General features: G+C 42.2%; 1 protein-coding gene across 2 annotated transcripts in view; it reads right to left on the reverse strand.

Annotated features, from left to right (window-relative positions):
- The window catches only part of DOCK1 (dedicator of cytokinesis 1), a 279,672-nt gene that overhangs the window by 71,537 nt on the left and 185,856 nt on the right, over positions 1-22,279 (reverse strand). For both annotated transcript variants that reach the window (XM_021400439.1, XM_021400440.1), the window contains exons 30-32: positions 8,879-8,957; positions 8,062-8,162; positions 4,834-4,892 (exon numbers count right to left, since the gene is read on the reverse strand). In XM_021400439.1, coding sequence (XP_021256114.1) covers positions 4,834-4,892; positions 8,062-8,162; positions 8,879-8,957 — 239 coding nt within the window. The remainder of the gene's footprint in view (positions 1-4,833; positions 4,893-8,061; positions 8,163-8,878; positions 8,958-22,279) is intronic.

Below are 22,279 nucleotides of genomic sequence, written 5' to 3' on the forward strand. Positions count from 1 at the left end.
CTTTAACACTCTTGTTTCTCACTGCAGCTTATCAGTAGTACACGACAGAAACACATCTTAATTCATTTAGATTCCATTGCACTACACTGGCATGGCAGTAACTGTGCAAGTATTTAATTAGCAGTTTCACTTCTGACCAGAAGTAACATAAATCTGAACAAATGTAATCAAGAAAAAATCCTTTAAAGATAAAACATGCTGCTGCTTTTTTTTTTTTTTTTTTTTTTTTTTTTTTTTTTGAGAGGGAGATATAATTTATGTTACTTGATTTGGCAAACTTCAGAATCCCATTAGCATTAGCAATGCTATTAGGGCAAAGGAACACAACCAAAATCACTACTTTGTGTGATGCTGCAAATGCTGGCTGTTGGTGAGGAACACCAGTATGAGCAGTGCAGCCCCCTCTGCCTTCCTTACAAGCAGGATTACATGCAGTACCCCAGGTGCCAGTTTTCTTGTATTATGCCTGAGAAATGTCAGAGCTGATACTTCAGAAAGCAAATGATAGCGATGAAAGTTATTCATCAGGCACAAATTCAAGGCCACAAGGCTCTCTGTGGGCCACAATGGGTTTTTCACTTCTTCATGTGCAGGGATCCCCTCTGAAAAGTAACAAATGACCGTTGAAAACGACAATTTACGAAGGATTTTTTTTTTTTTTTCAATCTTTGAGTCCCCCTTTTCCTCTTCTAAGGTGGAATGCACAGCTCCCGATCAAAACTGAAGTGATCGATCAGCACAGCACCTCAGCGAGGAAGGGACGACCTGAATGGAGACCTCTGACCCTATATACTGAGGCTCCCGCAGGATGTGGGCCCATGGGTCCCTGCACCTCACACAGACCCAGGCCTATACAGGGCAGGCAGCAGCAGGCCCATGGACCCCCCACACCACACAGACCGGGGGCCCATATAGGGCAGGCAGCAGCAGGCCCACAGGCCCTCTATGCCATCAAGATGGGGGCCCATACAGGGCATGCAGCAGCAGGCAGTGACACCATGCTGCACGTCTGGATGATGTGATCTCGTGCAGTGTTGTGCACAGAGCATCAGAGCACAAACCAAAGGTGATGGTCCTGCTCCGTGCCCAGGAGCCTCCACTGCAACTGCGTGTCACGTGCAGCACTTTCTGACAAACAACCAAACCATGAATTCTCCTTTTTTCCTTTTCCCCCCAGGAACATGGGAAATCCCACATAGAGATTTAATATGTATCAAATTTGGAAGACAACTGCAGCCTCTCTTCTGAAAGACAAACTGCACATCTGTTTTAAAAACTGCATGCAAAATCAGGATTTTTTTTTTCTATGTAAAGAACTTTACACAGTGGCTTCTGCCTAGCCATGACATTCCCTGTGTAGACTGCTCACCCAACAGCAGCGAGCTTCACTTGAGTGAGCCAATATGCAAGCGCTTCCTTTATCTGCACGATTTTCATTTCCCAGGTTCTTCTAATCTACCTTTGGGCCACTGAACAATTTGTCAGCAACCTCACCTCTGACTTGGGTCAGCTGCGCACACGCATAACAAATTCAGACTGTTATTTGCAATGAATACTTTTTATATAATGCTCAAAGTTCAGGTCTATTTTTAACCCTGACCTTCCCTTCAACAACGTTAACATCTTTGCCCAGACCATTCCTGCTGTCAGGTCTGCAAAGGGAGCGCTGGGCCAGCGCTCAACCCACTGCATGACAGCACCACGGGTTTACTTCACCTTCAGGAGCTTGACTCTACTACCTTCCTCTAGCTGGTTCAATAAAAGCAGTGCTTTCTGGTGGGGGGTCTGAAGTAAAACTCTTATGAGGAGCAGCTGACGGAGCTGGGATTGTTCAGTCTGGAGAAGAGGAGGCTCAGGGGTCACCTTATTGCTCTACAACTACCTGAAGGGAGGTCGTGGTGAGCTTGGGGTCACCTCTTCTCCCATGTAACTAGTGACAGGATGAGAGGGAATGGCCTCAAGTTGCACCAGGGGAGATTCAGGTTGGACATCAGGAAAAATTCCTTCTCCAAAAGAGTGGTCAGGGGCTGGAATGAGCTGCCCAGAGAGTGGCGTTGCACTACATAACACTTCTAAATGCACGCTGTTTGATTTCCTACATTTACATCAAGGCAGCTTTCTCTATGTTTCTACAATACTCATCCAGGTCTAAGGTGCCTCAGTTCTAACTAAACAGTGACTTAAAATAACATATTATTTTGAAGTTTAGGTTGTGATTTGGAAGGAAATAAGCCTACAAATACTAATATGCATTACTATTGGTGTATGCAGGAAAATAAAAACCTTACAGCACTTTCAGAAAGCCAGCGCAGCAGGGGCTCTGCATGCTGGGACTGCACTCCCTGAAGCCATCCTCACTGCTACTGCATCACAGCACTCAAACCTTCATGATCAATCCGAGTAAGGTATCAGTCAGGACAGCTACAGCAAGGATTTATGTAGAAAATCTGTCAGTCTGGATCTCTCATACAGGGCTCCCTGCTTAAAACAAAATCTTTATTCCTAAATTACAATTATTTAAAGTGTGTATGCACAGTTACCTATTGCTGTACTCTTCATGCTCCTTTTTCTTTCTTTCTTTTTTTTTTAAATGCAACTACTACTGCTTCAGAAATACACAGGCATAAATAAGTTTTTAGTGCTTGTATTTTACCATTTAATTTCAGAAAATAAATTATACTCTTAAACGTGCATCACAGCTAAAGGCCTGTCTTGTTCCCAACTGGAAAGTTTTAACTCCACAAGTACTATCTGGGAAATTTGTAAACAAAAAATGATGAGATAAAATCATAATTTGAGGCTTATCCACTGTGATATATAAATCAAAAGTCAAAGTTACTAGTCTTCATCGAATCTTATAAATAATAGCAGATAGTCATAAAAAATTATATGCTGAAGCATATGCAAGAATTATAGCTTTTCACGTTGGATTTTGTCTCTGAGCATATACATTAATAATTTGACTAATGTAGTGAAACTTCTAAGATAAAAGTATCAAACACGGTACAATCAATTCCTCTGCAGTGGTAAGTCAGTATTCTTTCTTAATTGATGCTGTGACATACATGAGATCGGTGGAGAGCCAGAAGTTAAACATGATCAGCATTGACTATCTGTATCACAAAGAAGTTGAGAAAAAGAAAGATTCTCATTACAAAAAGTACAAAGGCCTTGATGGATTGGGGTCCTGGCTCTGATTTGCCTTTCTCCTGCAGCCTTTGTTAGGAAGTGCAACAATTTACCAACTCCCTCAACGCGTAACATTTCAGAATTAACGATCCCAGTCACTTAGGGAATGCACAGACATTAGAGCTAGAAGAGGTCACAGAGTCATCTTCCTGAGTAATAATGGTTTCTAAAGAAGAAACCAAAATTCTGTCTAAAACCCTATCAAAAATACAAAGGCTTTCGTGATAGCACAGAAAGAAAGACTGAAGAAACCATTGCCCCTCCACACACGGCAGTCAATTCACAAAACACCAGTGGAAATGGCTAGCATCTCCCTGTTAATGGTGAAAAACAGAACTTAAAGGCAGGTAAATAACTTGCACAAGAGCAGCCAGTGTCAGTGACAGCAGTGAAAAGCACAACGCACTCCACTGTCCCCAGGTTGAATAAAATTGCCACAAGTAATAACAGCCAGATACAAATATACAGACACAAACACCTCTACTTCCAGTCTGCTAAATGGCAGGAAAAGTAGACAAGGTTTAAGAATCCAAAGGTGCTAGAAAAAGTAGGAAAAGTAACAGATGAATATGTGACTGCAAGCATAAAGCAGTGAAGGATTTAGCTAATAACCAACACGGAGGCTGCCAGCGTCCTGAGCTGGCTGACCCAGCATCTGTCATGGGTCCGGTATCGTTACCTGTCTGTCAAGTCCCACATCAGGTGTGCATTATGCTTTAATCTGCTCTCCAGATTAGTGAAAGATGCTTCTAATAAAAAGTGAATTCAGCTGCTCTTGGAAGGCTTTTTTTCATCATTCCAGCAGAGTGGATGATACCTCTGTGATATCAAATAATTGTGAACCCTGGTAACCCCTTCCTTTATATATGCTTATATATTTTTTCAAGCTTCAGCAACAACAATTCAGCTAGAGATATAAGTGAAGTGGCAAATGCATTTATTTCTGATAATTTAAGGAACCTTTGATAGAAGTCAGAATAGCTGAAGTGTCTCCACTGTTAAGCTCAGGAAAATGAAATCTGGCAGATGAGTACATTCCATTTGCAGTAAATACTCTGTTGCTCACAAAATTTAATTCCCATATAGCTAAATTATACTCACAGAATATACCTAGAGTTGAGAAAGTCAGATGTGCCCAATTTACCCACAAGCTCCAGGGATGTCCAAGTTCCCATTCTTTGCTGATCATCCTGAGCCAATCTGATACAGCCACACAAGGCTGAAAATCAGACTTCAAGCTGAATTTCCAGGCAAAGTTACTGGTAGCCCTCAGATATATTCATTTTGCTGGATCTACATGTTTGTGTCTGTACATATATATATATATATATATATATATACATAAATATATATATTTCTATATTTGTGTATTTCTTGAGAAAAAGTGAGAGCAAAAAGCCATCACTATAGTTGTTTCTTTTTATTTAAAATGAGGTTGAATACCATGAAAAAAAAAAGATATATAAACATTGACTAGTTATGTATCTTCCCAGACGTGAATTAAGTATGCAGAGGAGGCTTTATTTCTTACACCACTTGCTTTCTAGATGCCCATTTCAGGACAAAGAAACCTTGTTTCATCTGTACCTCCTTTAAACAAACACTGCCTGAAAATATTAAGCAACAGGTGCTCATGCTACTTACCCAGATTATACCACATGTCCCTGATTTCAAAACCAATCTGCCTTCTCATATCACCATATCTTAAAGAGAGAAGAAAAAACACAATTTAAAAAAAAATAAATATCACACACATGACATACCAGTAAGCAGAAAAATTTGGTTTGGAAATCTGATCGGCATTCAAAAATGTTTGAAAGTGGAGATCAAATCCTCCAAGGGCAACCCCTTACCAGTGACAATGCACAGCCCCACTCACCCAGCTCTGCCATGCACCTACAGGCACTGCTCTCTGCAGAATTCAACTGGGGCCAAAGGGAAAGGCAGCCTTGTTCAGGATGCCCCAAAAGGCGCAGCCCCAAAGGCCGCAGCTCGCCCTGTGCTCCTCGCTGTCCCTCAGAGATCCCCAGATTTCCATTTATGTAGTCAATTTCTACTTATTAAAGGGGGAACACCAAACATTCACCTGGGAGAACCTCTCTTTGCCATGTTTTTGGATTACCTAACTGTCCTCTGGGACACGTGGGTGTTTACAGAGATTAATTGTGAGCATTTTCTACTTTTCAAACAGCGATGGCTGGAGGAAGCACGGCAGAGAGCTGCACGGCCTAAGGCTCTGTTTTATTTTTACACACACTCTTAGCATAACGCTGTCCTAGAAAATAAAACCAGGAGCATCGTGTGACATCTTGCGCGAAATCATAAAGGAAACGCTTCTGCGTTGCACACCACGGGGATCTGGTGTCCTAGGCCGGAGCAGCGCGGCCCAGGCACTTCATGTGCCAGCACAGACATGGATGCTCCTTTGGCAGCTCAGTGTCCCCTGTTCAGCTCTGGTGGCACCTGTGCCACATGCCCTCCACCACGGTGTTTTAACATCCTGCTCTGCATTGATGCTAGGAAAGCATAATGAACACAAAAAATGACATAAATGACCGGATCGGCACCGTAAACCATCCTCCCAGTCTACGTAAGGAGCTCCGACAATCTGCTTGCTATACAGAGCATTTGTATATTGAAGGCCATTAATTAAATCACACGATGAGCAGAATGGCTGTGTCTGGCAACTTGTGGGGTTTTTGTGCATGATACCCTGTCATTAATAAGGATTAATGATATTTCTCTGTATCATTCAGTCTGTAATTACCTAATGTTTCAATGCAATGTTTAGTAAAAACTACAAATTACAATAATTAAATTTTAATTATTGAATATTTAACACATTGAAATATGTACTTAAAAAAGAGGGCGAGTGAAATTGAATGGAGTGATTATTTATATTCCTTTGGCACAGAACTGATAGTTGTTTCCCACAGCAATAAAAGTTAGTGCTTCCAAACACTTATTGCGTCTGAAGAATTTATTATCTTGGTTTTTGTCCCCAAAACATGATTAAACTGAAAATAACAACTTGTAAAATCATTATAAACAGAGATTTACAATTTAGCAAACTTCATTAAGTAACCACTTCAAATGACTTTGTCTATTTACTTATCTCAGTAGTGAGTAACGTCTGTTGATTTCTTGAATTTCTTCAGTGAAATATGCGGGCCCATTTACTATAAAAATCACTGAAGAACATTTCCGTCCAAGGATCTTATTTTCACAAAGAGGAAAATCTGGCCCCAGATGTATTTCAGGGGCATTTCCAGGCCCATCAGAGCCCTGGCATTGGTTTTTGCTCAGATCAGGAGCCCGATGGGAGCCCAGTGCTCATGTGGGCACACACCAGCTCCACTCAGGGGAAGGGAGAAGAGGAGCGGGACCCAGAGCTGCTGTGCTTGATCCCTCTGCTTTCCTGCTGGCTGGGACTGGAGCACTTTGACTTTTCTGAGTGTCCTCAGTGCTCTTAATGACTAGAGAGTTTGTATCACTCACTGTTCGCATCTGGTGCAAAAACACGGCTCATACATTCCAGCTCTAACGAAATAGGATTTATGTCTCTGAACAAAAGCACCTTGATTTCTCTGCGCAAGCCAGCAGCTTTCATGCTATTTATGGTATATCTATCACAAGTGCAGAACTCTGAGCTCTGCTTGACATCGCTTTTCCACCAAACTTTTAAGTACTCCTGTTTCATCACATCAGCCCCACGAGTCACGTGTACATACGGCAGGTCACAGCGTGCTGAAAAATTCTGTTTTAACACTGAGGTCAAGCACAGCTTCCAGAGGAAGCACCTCCAAACTCAGGATGGAGTGGATGAGTCTGAAGGGCAAAACTCAGCTGCTGGGGAAAAAAAAATAACAGAGAGCCCTCTGCTTTCTGGTCAAAGAGTGCAGCCCACACGGCGCTGCCAGTTACAGCAAAACCTTTACAATCACATCTCACTGCAGCAGTGATAAACTCATCCCATTCTCACCGCAGTATCTCCCATCACAGTAACACACAAAAAGGCTTCAATTTAGTAATACAAAATACACCGTATCTCTCCATAGATAGAATATGTATTATACATAGAAGAGGCTTGCTCGGGGACTCAGAGCTTTCAAACTGTGTTTTTGTGCATTAACTGTGGAAACCCGATTGAATATGGAAACAAACTGCTTTACAGATACTACGGCACAGACCTGCCCATGCAGACTGAAAGCACTTAAGCAGCTTTTTCAGCGCTCAGTGCTTAGTTAAGGATAGGGTCCTCTGCACTGGAAGCCCAAAGAAAGTTGGGAAAAACGCATACGTTGAAATATTCTCATTGCAGCGTTTTTTTTTTTTTTCATGGGTTTCATTTGCTGTGGGATTCTGAATTGAACTCAGACAGCTCAAGCTGCCCAGTCACAGGGAGGCAACGCAACCCCTTCTATAAGTAGAGGAGCAGACATGGCTGCACCTCTACAAACCCAATCCTCAGGGATATTGCAGTCATACGGGCTGCACTTCAGAAAATCCACCCTAAAAGGCTGTCAGGAATTAAGCAATAAAGAGTGCCCACAAAATGAGATGAGAACAATCACAAAGCCGAAGCGATTTAAAAATGCAGCTTTATAATATGTTAATACTTCTGAAAAGTCTTGACTTTATGAATATCCTGCAGTCTAAAATACTGTCTTCATCAGTAATGAATCATGTAATTTAGATCTTGATTCAAGGGTAGAAACACACGCAACACTTGATTCATGTTTTTAAAAACCAACCTTTCATTATACCATGATTGCGTCTCAATTTGAATAGATTTAGCTAAGAAATTAAACTAAAATTATGTTAACAGACCTCCAGTTCTCATCCATGATGTAGATGACGAATAGGACTTACTTGTTAAGTATTTTTGCTCTCTTAGCACTTGAAAAATTCTCCAGTTGTAAAGACTCTTGTGTGAGAAAAGCAACAGCGAGGTGGAAGTAGTTGTTCCAAAGCTGAAAGGCCCCAGAACGACAAGAACAGGTACCATTAATTCTCTGAAATGTTTTTCTGCTCATCTACAAAACACCTTAGAAGAATTGAAGTTATTCACATAAATATTTAAAGGTGAAAATAACAGGCACTACACAGACATTGTTTCTTGATGTATTTAGTACATCTCCTCGTTGTGTTCATGCTTCCATGAAACGTTTCCCATCTACAAATCCTAATCGACTGCGTTTGATTATTCGAGTAAAAATAAAATATGAACACATAAATACGGGGAAAAAATAAAAAAGGATCCATACTCAGGCCCCACATTCGAGTCAATAGCTCTACTAAAGCATCTGCCTGAGGAAGGGAAGGACGCTCCTTTTTGCTCATCCAGAGGGAAAGCTGAAGTTCTATATGGTGCTCTGGACAACACTTGGTGCTGCCATAGGGGGAGACCAACATGACAAAGGAGCATATGTGCTGAGGATGGAATGGCTGAATGGGGCTAACTGGGCTTCCAGGGTTCCCAGTTCCCACACAGACAACAAAATAATGTTGATGTGGCACTTGGGGACATGGACAGTGGGCATGGTGGGAATGGGCTGGCAGCCGGACTTGGGGATCTTGGGGATCCAACCTTAATGGTTCTACGTGTTTGGGACAGAAATTTATTACAATATTAATATTACACCCCGAGACACCGTTTGGTATTTTGATATATTTTTTTTTTCCTTACCTGTAACTCAAAGTTGGCTTGATCAAGAAATTTTTTGTTTAGCATATCTGCATACTGATTAATTGCTCGCAGGAAGACTCTGAAAGATCAAGAGAAAATTACATAATTACACACTCTTCGGTGGCACCTTTGTACGTTTGGCATTCCAATTAGACAAAAATCGGAGTCTGTCTGGGAAGTGAAATTTGTAGCTGTTACTTGAAAAGCAGTGTGATCTCACCACTGTTCAGCATACGGAATTATATGCAGATGTTCTCAAAATTAATCAAGCAAATTTGCAGACGCGGAGTAAAGAAACACAAGGAATGTTTTGGATAGAATCACTTGTCTTTAAAATACCTCATGATAATCAGGAGATCATTAAACATTCAGTTTATTAGAAAAAAAATAAGTTGCCTTTTTTTTTTTTTTCTCTTTAAAGTGACAGTGTCTTAATGCTGTAGCTTACCAGAACTGAAACTGGCTCTATTTTAACTTGCAGGTGAAGCAAAACGTGTTTTCAAACACATGAGACAGGCGCTACTTTACTTATGGAACAAAAACATATTCAAAAGCTGTTGAAGGACAGTCTTCAAAATGTTGTGCAATGTTCTACTTCTAAAATGCTAATTTAATACCCAGTACAGTTTATTGCTTCTCTAAAAAGGTTGCTTGTTAAATTGCAATAAGAGTTGGCTTGACAAGCTTTAAAAATAAAACCAAATGGTACAGTATAAGTAGGTCACTACATATTCATGGTGCTGAAAAGTAAACATATTATTCTCTGGTATTCTAATCTCCATTTTCAAAATAAACATTAGATTCCTCCTGAAAACTTTAAATTTATGCTATTGAACTGCCAGCTAATGCCCAGACAAATGAGCTTGTCTTTGGAGCAGGCTGTCTGTGATACAGATTTATGTCCTCTTAAAGCTCCAGTAACGATGAAGACCAATCATAACATGTATAACCTTTTTTTCTTTTTCCCCAGTAGCAATCTTTAACAAGAGATCTGCACTACCGGATGCAAATAAGAAAGTTAATCTTTCTACAGGCAGACAAAAAAAAAAAACAAAACAACACAACCAAATTTAAAACAAAGCAGTAGAAGGAGTTAGAACTTTTATTTGAATTTAAGATACCTACTGATCTCTGCTGGGAAAAAAAAACCAAAAAACATCTAGCTAAATGCTTGGTTGCCCAAATGAAATAAGACCTCACACCGATATCAGTATCCAAACATGAACAGAAAATTAAATATTTTTTTGGTAAAAAGTACAAAAGAAAATGTAGATAATGAAAGAATATGTTAAATAGAAATGAATATGTAAAAGAAAAAATACATACATGTGCATGTAAATATGCTTATGTGTGTAAACACATAAGAGAAATACATATCCACGCATGCATACACACGTTTCACAATATTACTCTTCGTACCTAAAGATCTCATACACGTCCCTGTACTTGTACCCAGCACATGCAGAGATGCATTTCAGGAACAGCACTTCCATGCATTATTCACCACTATCTTTGTCAGTGTATATATTTGGAAACAACTCCATTAAGAGGTTTTATAAATGAGACGAATTCAGCGTACACAATAACACGCTGCAGACGTGTCTTAGATCTATGATTCCATTACTGAGCTGCAGCATATACTAAGATTGAATCCAAAGTTATCCCTGGAACCAGAATACCACCTATTCGGTGTGTAGATTTATGTCTGGTTTTGTTTTGTGTTTTTAAGGTCTGACAATGCTCTGAGATCCGTAACTCTTCCGGAAGGATCAGCAGTGTACCGGTAGGAAGAGCTAGCTGATGTTCCTTGCACTACCAAGATAAAATCAGTTCCAATACAGGGAGGATTATGCCTCCAATTTAATTATGTTGCCTCAAGACATCACTGTAATGTATTCAATCTGCTCCATCTAATTAAGCATTGGAACAATCTCATTACTTTATATACCATTATTTTTCTTCAAATCGTAGCTCTCATTTTTCCCCATATTCATTCAAGTGACTACAAATAAACAACAAACAGTGCAGAATCTACTGTACATTGCAACAGAAAAAGGACCAAACCACAACACATCTATAAAACTGTAATTGTAAATAAATACCACCACTCACTCGCAGCCCATATGCTATCCTGTAACTAGAGTGCTTTGGGAAGGGAGGAGTTCTCCCAACCTCCTACAGTAGAATGTCAAAAAAAAAAAAAAGAAAAAGAAAGAAAAAGAAATGCAGAGATTTAAGAGTTGATTTTTTAATTATTCAAGCCCCATTTTCATTTTCATTTAATTTGATGTTACACTCAATCCCATTACCATAAAAAGAGAAGTTATGAAGTGGAATGATCAGAGACCAGTACAACTACTACAACCTCCGGACACCATAAAAGTCACCAAAATGGTTTCTCTCATCCTAAGCTCACAGGGCGTTCTAGCTTCTCTCTTACAGGATCTCCCAGTGTCAAGAGAAAATAGAGGTGGTGTTGATGAGTTGATCTCATGAAGCTGATTTTAAGAACATACATGAAAACTTGACCATCAAGAAGTAGCAAGTTGTATAGCATAGCTGGATAACAAGATGGGAGAGATTTCATCCCACCTTCACTGTGGAGTAACGTTTGATAGTTATGAAGCCCACCAAAGAAAGGCTGAATGTAGGTAATGACGTAGGTTAATGTTGCTTTCAGTTGTGTTGGGATCACCGACTCCTGAACACCCAATATTCTCTGGCACACCCACACTGGAGTGAGAAGCAATGTCATCCTGCTGGAAAACAGACAGGACCTCAAAAACAAAAGGAAAGGATCTGAAACACGATCTCAGAGAACGTCAATATTCTGAAAACAATATAGATGAAAATGCCACGATTTGGTTGCTCTCAAGTGGAGAATTTTAAAACAGGATAGAAAGTGCTTCTGCAGCCTCACATTCACCTCGGGAGAATGCAAACCCCACTAGCAGGCAGAAAAAGCCTGCTCTGCACATTTCCCATCAGGTTGCTCTCCATGCTTAAACTGGAGCAGACAGATGTGAGTCACACCCTCTCAATCCTCTGATACCAAAGTGAAGAAGAGTGAGAAAACCCAGAAAGACAGCAAAGAAATCATAAGGCTTCTGGAAAGCATCTCGATGATGCAGATGAGTCAGATCCAGCGTTAACTGGGAATTCTGCTAGATGTTGTGCAGACGTATGGAAACCCACTGATGCTGAGAAGAAAAAGTTCTCTTGGACTATTCAAATGCAACCCTGTGAAAGAGCTGCAGTTCAATAAGAAAGAATGAGAATAACAACGGACTTGGGGCTATGCGGTGAGAAGTCTGAAGGTTTGGTGGCTTCCTTACCAGTTTGGTATGTTGCTCAGTTGTATGCTTCACTGGAGAGAAAGATGATTGCTCTGAAGAGATCGTTTGGATGGAGAAAAAAAAAACTGTCCAATGAATTCTTGGCTATACTCCAGGAAATGGTATGTTATCGTCTGTGAAGTTTGCTGCAACTCATGAATTTAAATGGTTCAGGTTTATGCCCAAATAAAATTCAAAAGAGGAAGTAGAACATTTTTATGAATAATTCCAGGTCTTAGTTCAATCCTCTTCCTCTTTCAAAGCAGGTTCTGATGGCTTGCAATAACTTCGCTGTTAAAGTGGGAGAAACCAAACAACAACAACAACAACAAAAAAACGTCAAAAAATGGCTTCTCAGAACAGGCAGAGTTAAAACAGCTGCATCAGTTCCGTACTGAAAAATATTGAGGCTGCTGCACACACATGTGCAGATGATGGTGTACTTGTTTTGGGCATCACGGAGCCAAGAGAAGTCACTAAAAGTATCTCCCACATTCAGATGAAGAACATCAATCCACAGGGGCATACCTTATCTTGGTGTAATTAATAACAAAGATTAGCTCTTGGTGCTTGCGCATTAAAGGAGTACTTTTCTCCAAGTTCAGTTTCTACTAACAAAAGAATGCATTATCCATGTCAGGAAGAGCCACAAAAGTTAAAACCTTGAGAAAGAGAGAAGCTGAGAGGCTGGAACTGCTCACAATGTACTAAGTTACAATACTGAGAACGTCGCACGCAGCAACAAAATCTAACATTAACATACTGGAAAAGATTTGTTAGACAAAAGACTTTATCAACCCAATTAAAAGAAGGAAATTAACATTTTTTTTTTCCACGATGTGATCAGAATTGAAGGAATACGATTACAGAAGAAAATCACTTCAGGACATGTGAAAGGAAGACAGGCTGGAGATGAAGGACAGCAAATAACAAAACTAACAGCCTAGTGGGATGAGGTTTGCGGATGCTGAGCCTCTGAGGATGGGTGGTGTTGGGGCTGGCACCCAACGCATCAGCAGCTTTCTGCTGTAGTTCCAGTGAAGGTCCTTTGAGGCAGGGACTGCCTCCTTACCCTGTGTTTAGACAGCTTCTAGCACAGTAAGGCTCTATTCCATCATCTAGATGCCTTGATAATGTATCCCTCTTCATTTATTTCCTGATAAGACACCTTATCAGTTCTTATAAGTCCGGAGGAACCAGCACACAGTGAGGCAAACACCTACGCCGCAGTTGGGTACTACTCACCTTGCTCTCCTTGCCCTGGGCAAAAGGACAGGTAAGTCGATAAACCCACAAATATGCTGTTGATTCAAGCTGTAAACATAACTTCAATTGCAACTACTGTGTATTTTTATCATTGTTAATTCTTAATCATGTCCAGTGGTCCCACAGGGGGTTAAAACGGTTTGTGCGTGCTAGAGATTGCTAGAGCAAATAATAACTCAAATACTAAGACTAATGTTTTGATTCTGTAATTTTACCTTTGCAGAGAAGCCCTTTTTCCCTACATACAATCTCACTGAACCCAGGAGGCTATTCCTATTTGTCGCATCTAGACTTCCAGTGGAAACAATAAATGAAGAAGGGACAAAGAGGCACAAACGGAACAGCAGTCACTGTGCCAAACAACTCTTTTTTCCCCCCCCCCCCTTTCTCAGGTACAGTTGGCTCTTCTTCCTCCATTCTCTCTTATAATTAATCAAAAGCTCTGATTTGCCTGTTCACTCCGGTTTAAAAATATTCTATGCCCCGTGTTCTTCCATTCAGCCCCTCCCACCACTAGAAAGCATTTGCAAAAGCTAAAGGAGATGAGCAGAGCTGCATCACATCCAGCTCATCAGGTAGCACATACAAGTGCAGATCAAACCAACTCTGGACAAAGGCTTTCTTTTCGGAGAATGAACCTACAGAGATATTCCAGAAGTAGAACCACTCCTACAGTATCTTCTGTTTTGCACATTATCTTGCCAGCTTTTGTATCAGGTTTACACTATAAGAACTTGCACAAAATACTTGCAAGAAAACATGAAAATAGTGCAAGCTACGAATGTAGTCCCCAAAACTCTGAAGAGAACATCAAAGAAGAACCAAGAAACCGAAGGACGAATGGTTTCTGTAATGACAACATAACGACCTAAACAAGAACATACATACACAGCTTACAATAATCTAGGTTTAGCTGCTAATTCAGTATAAGAGAGAGAATTTGAGAGAAGTTATAAAAGGGACTATTACGCCATTTCAGTTAATTTAGATGGAAGGGTAATGAATGCTTTATTACAGCTGATCGGCCTTCCTGCACATTACCATGCTTTGCATGCTTGTGATTTTGCTGCTCTGGGAGACAAATCTGCTGTGCATATATGAGACAGACTACTCTTATCTTGTCAGACTGTGTATGAAACAACAGACCTAGACCTTGAAATCCCCATGCAAAACCCAAACCTGAACAAATGCTCACTAACGCATGAATACCAAAGTCTTCTTTTAAAGAGCAATCACATCAAATACCTTCAAATTATTTTTCAACTTCTCAGCTGCAAAGCACAGTTAAGTTTTAAAACAACTTTTCACTGACGTATAAATTAAAATTCATATTTTCATACGTCCCTGTAACAGCTATTCTCTTGGCACCACATACAGGACGGCGATTCTTCAATAATTATGACCCCTGAACACAGAGGATACGTAATACTCAGATACGCATTCTGCGTATGTCAACTGAAAGGCAAAATCATGGAAATGTGTGAGCATGAAGGCACGCGACCTCCTCGCATCTCCCCTCAATTCGCCTCCCTTCCCAAACTCCCTCCCTTCTCTTTTCTTGTGATATTATTACTACTAACTTCTTTTCACACCTCCCAACCTGACAGCTGCTCAGCCCACATCAAGGTTTCCAAAATCCTTTTCATTTTACACCTCTCTATGTGATAGTTCTCTGTCCAGCCTACTTCTCACTTATTCATTTTTTATTTTTTTAAATAATACGTTAAAAAGATCCCTTGCAATATACGCTTTCTAATTCATCAGGCTAGGGAGCAGTCAAAACTTGGGAAGAAAAAAAGAGAAGAAAGAAAGAAACAAAAGCCTTGATCATCTGCTTTCTGTTGAATTACAATTCCTGGGCTGACTGTGATAATAGCACCGAGTAATCCCAATGAAGACTTGCTGCTAAATGCTTACATTAGCATAATCTTCTCATAATGTCTACTTCACACCAGCACAGGTGCATCGTGTCACTTTATTAACCTATTTTCTAATAAATATTTCAGAAACAGTTTTAGCATATTATCTATAATCGCTGACACCTCTTTCCTAATTTATATTCTGTGCTGTGTGTCCTCTAAAACAATGGGGACGGATGAATGAAAAATAACCGCGAGTTACACAATTCTGAAGGACAAACTTGCGCTCTGACTACCAACAACCGACGCCGTCTAACATCCACAATGCACTGCTTCACAACCAACCCTGGCAGTTCTGCTACCTCACACCTTAAGGCTGATTTTTGCAACAGAAAAGTGCTCTGACGCCGGACAATCAAACCATAAACGTCAACAGAAATAAATGATACAAAACAAAGGAAAGAAGGAAGTCGGGATTTCGTTTTCTAAGGCACTCTGTCTCCAGAAATTTCACCTGCCATTTAGCCCCAGCCATGGATTTAACCTCATGTACTAAATTTCACCTCCTAGAGACTTTTATGGCAGAGTAATAAAAGCTTGGAAGTGGTGTTTTCTAAGGGAAATGCTAAAAGACAATTTAAGTGTTTTTAGCTTAGGCTACAATCCTGGGAAACGAGGGTCTATCGCAAGTGGACAGCATCAGCGTTCCTCATCCCCAAAAGCAAATATTCTATAAAGAAAGTACAATTACTGAATTCAAAATTGACTATTTCTATCATGACAGTCGGCAAAAACTTGGGATATGTCTTATAATTTAAAATAAAGGTAATTTGCTGAAGCATCGCTATAAGAAGTCTCTGCATTCAGCTGAGTTATTAAGCAAGCAGTTTTCATTGAAAGCAGCGCTCAACAAAATGCCAGAAGTCTTTGCTATGGAACAGCTATCACCACCTTCCCTTGCTGAGTTTATGTGCTAAAAAACATCAATTCCAAGGGGCTGCATTTCCAAACTGAGAAGGAAGAGCACATTTGTAACGGTGCCTCTATACAAGATGCCTACAGGTCACTGAGCAACCCAAGAACGTGGTGTCTTATAAGAAGTAAGGCATCTTTTTTTGACTTGGCCTTAGATGGGAATTCTGCCTCAGAATTTCACGTTTGCTGTGGTGTGAGCTATGAATGTCTGTATGGAAATACAGCAACAAGGAAGTTTGTAAAGCAAGAACTGCTACAGTGCAATCTATGACCACGCACACAAGCCCTCCAGGTGGTCCCAGCCATCCCTTGATTCTGTTGGTATCACCAGGAAGATTATTTAGCTCCCCAGAATGACCAACCCCAGGCCAATTCAGTTCCACTCCCCTGTATTTTACATAAAGGAAGCAAAATACAGAACCACGCTTAACATGGTGAGCTGATCTCCATCCAAATGAAAAAACAATTGCTTTTTCCTTACCACGCTGCTTTTGAAAGAATTCAGTTTGGAAATAATTTAAAAAAAAAAAAAAAAAAAAAGGGAATCATGTCATGTGAAGTGTGGCAAGGGAAACCAGGTAAATTTTCCTGCGAAGTGTGAATTTTCTGATTATGGATTTGGCAAAAAAAAAAAAATTTCAAATACATGACAGCATCGCACCAGCAAGGGAACCTCTCTCCTTTTCTGCTGACAGCACTGTCCTTTGTAACTCACACATTTCTTCAGATACCTCGATGTGAATACAGATTAAGGCTACTTTGGGTAATTATGGATAAATCAATAGAATTGATTCACTACATTTCATATTCTTTGACGTTTTCATCAATCGTGCAATCCATTGTTTAGACAATTGGAGCTGGCTAAATAAATCTCATAATGCTTGGAAAATAATCCTAATTTTTCCTGTGGATATTTGATCCAAGTCCATCAGAGAATACAAATGGGGAAAAAGTAAGCAATCCGTAGAGCAAGGTGCCCAAAGGTCAGCTCAGCAGCAGGCCAGTGCTGCCGGGGTCATAAATCAGGTGCCCTTCAGCATCCCTGTTTGCTGCAAAGATCTGCTGGCTTTGTGCGTTACCCAAAATGGGAAGTTTACCACAATGCCTGATGGCAAAAAAGTTTCCTTGGGAGCTGAAAATCATTTGGTTTTTACGCGATATATTCTCATGACTTCTCATTTACAAGAGGCGCTGTCCAGAGGAGCCAACTCTCACAACACTGGGATGTCCTTCTCCCAGAGCCTAACTAGCAAGCACAAGACTCAACTCCCTGGGACACGGCAAAAATACAATCATCTGGTAATCAACTCACATATATCATATATATTTATATATGAATATACCTAATCCATGAGGCAACTATAATGGCTGCTCTGCTTTCCTATTGCCACTCATTTATGGGGTTGGCAGCCTTGTGATGAGATCACAAGTGCTGGGAAAGTATTGAAAAACAGCAACAACAACATAACCACTTTCCTGGAGCTTTCGGTAAGGCTGCATTTGATCCCGAGCGTGGCTCTCAGATATTGCTGTGACACACAGCGTTTCAAGAAGGCAGCGGGGTATGCAAGGGGAGAGTGAAGCGAGACGAGAACACTGGCGGTCCCCTGCACAGACAATTGCTTGCACAACCCAGCTATTAACCTCTGGACAAGATCAGTGCTTTGCTGTTCTTTTAACTTCTCTTGCAGGCTCCTGTCTGCTATGGTTTGCAGCAAGGAGACGAGACTGGAATGAAGGCGTCGATGCGATGCTTCAGTACCTCCAAGTCCCAGTGATCCTCCCAGCAAGCGCCCACCAGGAGCCCGTCCCCACCGCAGCCATCAGTTGGGTTCTTGGACCACGTGGAAAGAGGTAGACTGCACGAGAAGTCAGGATTGCAGGGGACACGACAGCAAAAAGCAGCGGCACAAAGTTAAGGAGAAGGAAGGGCTCAAACATGGAGGGATCAGGTGGCCAAGGTACGCGGGGGCAGAAGGAAGGGTAAGGGAAAAACCACTTCCTAAAACCAAGAACAACGTGAAGGTGCCTTGTGGCTCGGAGGGGAAGCTGAACCCAGAGCTGGCCCATAAGCCCGACACACCATCCATCTGGTTCTTTGTTCTGCTGGTGATATTTGGCTGTGGTTTTCTTTTTTCAGTTTTTGTTTTCCACGGGGACTCGGTCTATATCGTCCCAGCGCAGTAATTAAGCTGACAGGTTAGCGGGGAATTACGCGCATGGCTGGGCTCTGCGGCTCAGAGCGCGGGGCAGCAGACTCAAGACTCCAAGTTCTGCACCAAACATCAGCCAACACCCAACCACACAGGGTAAGGCTGGGGTCTCTGCTCCCTGCAAGAGACCCATATTGGAGCTGCTGCAGTCAGCCCCCTCGGGTCACCAGTGTAGAGCAACCCCACACCATTCCCCAAATGCACATCCCTATGCATCTGTAACTTTTTTCTGCTCTGCTATATCCCTTATTTTGGGGAAGCTCAGAGATGCTGATTACCTTTGACTGCCTTCAGCATTAATTTCATCCTCACCAGGCATGTGCTTTCTCCAATTTAGAAGAGCTAAATAATGCCGCAGATAGAAATGAACTGCATTATAAGGAAGCGCAACGGAATTGAACAATCAAAACCATTTTTGTTCACTCGTGTAATGAGCGTGCCACACGGGTGAACTCTGGGTCAGCAGAGGGGCATTTCTGACACCACGAGCAGCTGCTTCTGCAGAAAGCAATGTGCTCTGATGCAGCGTGGCTGCAGGGTGCACTGCCTGAAGGTGCTCAGGGCCCTGGCCCTTGCTGTGCCGTGCCCACCCTCCTGCAGCTGGCCAGCAGCTTCTGCCTGCTGAAGGCAAAGCCTCAGAGGCAAATGCGATCCAGGTCATGGAAAAGCAAGGGAGGGAATCCTCCAGCACGGAATCCAGTTCAGTACAACTTCTTTTAGGCAGTACTTCATTTTCTCTCTCAGTGTTAAACCTGAGGAAGCTCTTCATGTTACAAAATTATGCTATATATGGATAAAACATATTTAAAGCTACAGGAAGCTATCTGGCTTTATATATATATAGCCATATATATATATATATATGCCATTGGCCTTCTTGGCCACCTGGGCACACTGCTGGCTCATATTCAGCCCATCTCCATCAGCACACCAAGCTCCCTTTCTGTCAGGCAGCTTTCCAGCTACTCCTCCCCAAGCCTGTAGGGTTGCCTGGGGTTGTTGTGACCGAAATGCAGGATTTGACACTTGGCCCTATTGAAACTCATACAGTTTGCCTTGGTTCATCGATCCGATCTGTCTAGGTCCCTCTGTGGTGCCTTTCTACCCTCCGACAGATCAACACTCCCTCCCAACTTGGCGTTGTCTGCAAGCTTACTGAGGGTGCACTCAATCCCCTCATCAAGATCACTGATAAAGATGTTAAATAGTAGCCCCAAGTACCGAGCTCTGGGGGACACCACTTGTGACTGGCCACCAAGAAGAATTAACAAGTTTGCCCCCAGTACCAAGGCAGTCCTATTGACTACGTCCCAAGCCCAGCACTTTGAATCCGTAAATCAACCTCATTTGGACGTGTCCTGGCTCCGGCAGCATGGATGGACAGGAGCACATGGGAGCATCACGCACACCGCAGTGCAGCTGGCACAAGGTCTGCGGGAAGCAACGGCGTGGCGTGATCAGAGCAGGGCTGTGTGCCTCTCCAGGCAGCATGGATGGGCAGCACTTCCCACATCAGCACAGCTGGAGTCATTGTCCCGGGCTGCCTCAAAGTGCAGCTGGGCAAAAGGCTCGCATTTACGCGCCATGCACATTTATGTACCATTCATGCTCCTTTTATGTTCTCCCCTGGCCTGAATTACACACTCTGGCTATCTCTATAGACAGATAATTTATAAAGCCAATGGCACTGAAGCTAAGCAGCTTCTCTATGAGCAGACTGTAATTATTTTATGGGCTCATATGGGTGGTAGGAACAAAGGGAAGAAAAATTCATATTATCCCCAGAGCCAGCAGCGTTACCCCCCTAGATGAAACTCAGCAAAACGTGGTGAAGTCAATTTTTTTAAAAACCAATGGTTGCACATATACAACTTGTAGTAACATCCCAACTTGTGCTAATCTTATACAGCATAATATAACGTACTGTAATGAAAAAGTATTACTTTGCTGTTGAAAACCATGACGTGTACCTGACACAGTAATTGGAGGAGCCAAGTGCTCTTGTTATTGAGCATCCTTTCTCCTTGCCTGGGAACACCACTTGGTGCAGGCGAACATCTGACTTCAGGGAACTGCACAGATGTCAGCAGCCTGGAGGAGAGGGGACGTGGGGGTTGGATCTCACCAACGTCCACAAATATCTGGGGGAGATGCAAGAGGGTAGAGCCAGGCTCTGCTCAGCAGTGCCTGGTGCCAGGAGCAGAGGCAATGGGCACAAACCTGCATAGAGATGCTGTGGGGTCTTCCTCCTCACGGGTCTTCAAACCCACCTAGACGTGGGTGTCCTGCCAGAGCAGGGTGAGACCAGAGACCCAGAGGTCCCCGCTGTCCCATAAAGTCCCATGTTAGGACGCTCATATTACAAATTCCCACTAAGCCAGCACACAACTTGCTTTATCCCTGCACTGCACCAAGGTTTAAGCAACAACACACAGCTAAAACCGTACAATACCAGCTTGAGGCCCACGTGAACATTCAAAACTCGCAGCAATCACAGCTTGCCAACCACAGGACGGGCAGCAAGAGACTGAGATGTGCCCAGGAGGATGATGGCTTGCTGGAAGCAGGTGCACGTTCCTGACTCCTAGCACTATCCTAGTGCCAGCATCAAGAAGCCAGGAGTGCGCCGAGCACCATGGCTTTCCAATGGAGAGACTTGTGAAGGACAGTAAAATGCTGCTTTTAGCAAGGCCAGGGTTGCTCTCACAGATAAGGCTTGCCAGTGCTTCCACGTCCATCTGCAGCAGACACGATGGAAAGTCTGGCAAAGGCAAGACGCTACGCAGGCCAACCCCGAACAAACGGAATATTTGTCAAGGGTTTATATAAGGTAAGAAGCACTGTTTTCTGGATTTTTTCCATAGCCCAGTGGACAAAACCAGAATGGCACGCACAGTTTGTTCAAATTTTAGGTATTCTCATCTTTAAGGTCAGTAATACACAAGCTGTGATAGCTGGAAATTGATACCTTAAAAGTGGGTCCATGTGATAACTGAGATAATTCACATCGCTTTCAATCAGAAGTTTTAGCATGACGGACCAAGAGCCTGCTATAAGGGTTCTGTCTGATCACACCAGCAGGCCAAAAAGATGAGGGAGCAAAGGTGCTGAAGACTGGGGGGATGTTAAAATGGAACGCATGCTGTTTTAGCTTTCCCCAAGGTCTCTGGAAGAATAACAGTATTTTAAAAGAAAAGATGCAACAAGTTGTTGATATATTATTGCTAAAACAACTCCAATTTTTTTTCTAAACATGCCAGCTCTGAAATAAAGACCTGTTTCCCCCATATTTTAGGAGTCTTTTTCCTTGAGTTTTACTGGAAAGAATAACACCTCCCTGCCACGCTATTCAGGCCACGTAATTCAAACTTTACTGGGGGAAATAACGAATACGTTTTCATGATCTTTTTTTTAGATCTATCTACATTAATATTTAATTTGCTATATTGCCGTTGTGAAATTCTCCTTTTATGCATATTTAAAAGTTACACGTTTCCTATCACCCGTGCACCGTATGTAAGGGTGAAAAGGAGCCTCGCAATAAGCCCCAGCTCTTGGCATGCCACCTACATCCCTTCTGGACAAACAGCAAATGCAGAACCACAGCACGGTTGGGTTGGAAGGGCGCTCACAGCCCACACCCCTGCATGGGCTGGCTGTCCCCAAGCTCAGGTTGCCCAGGGCCCAGCCGTGGCCATGGGCAGCTCCATGGACGGGCACCACAGCTCTAGCAGCAGTGCCAGGGCCTCACTG

This window comes from Numida meleagris, chromosome 5, assembly GCF_002078875.1.
Source record: "Numida meleagris isolate 19003 breed g44 Domestic line chromosome 5, NumMel1.0, whole genome shotgun sequence".
Taxonomy (NCBI): domain Eukaryota; kingdom Metazoa; phylum Chordata; class Aves; order Galliformes; family Numididae; genus Numida; species Numida meleagris.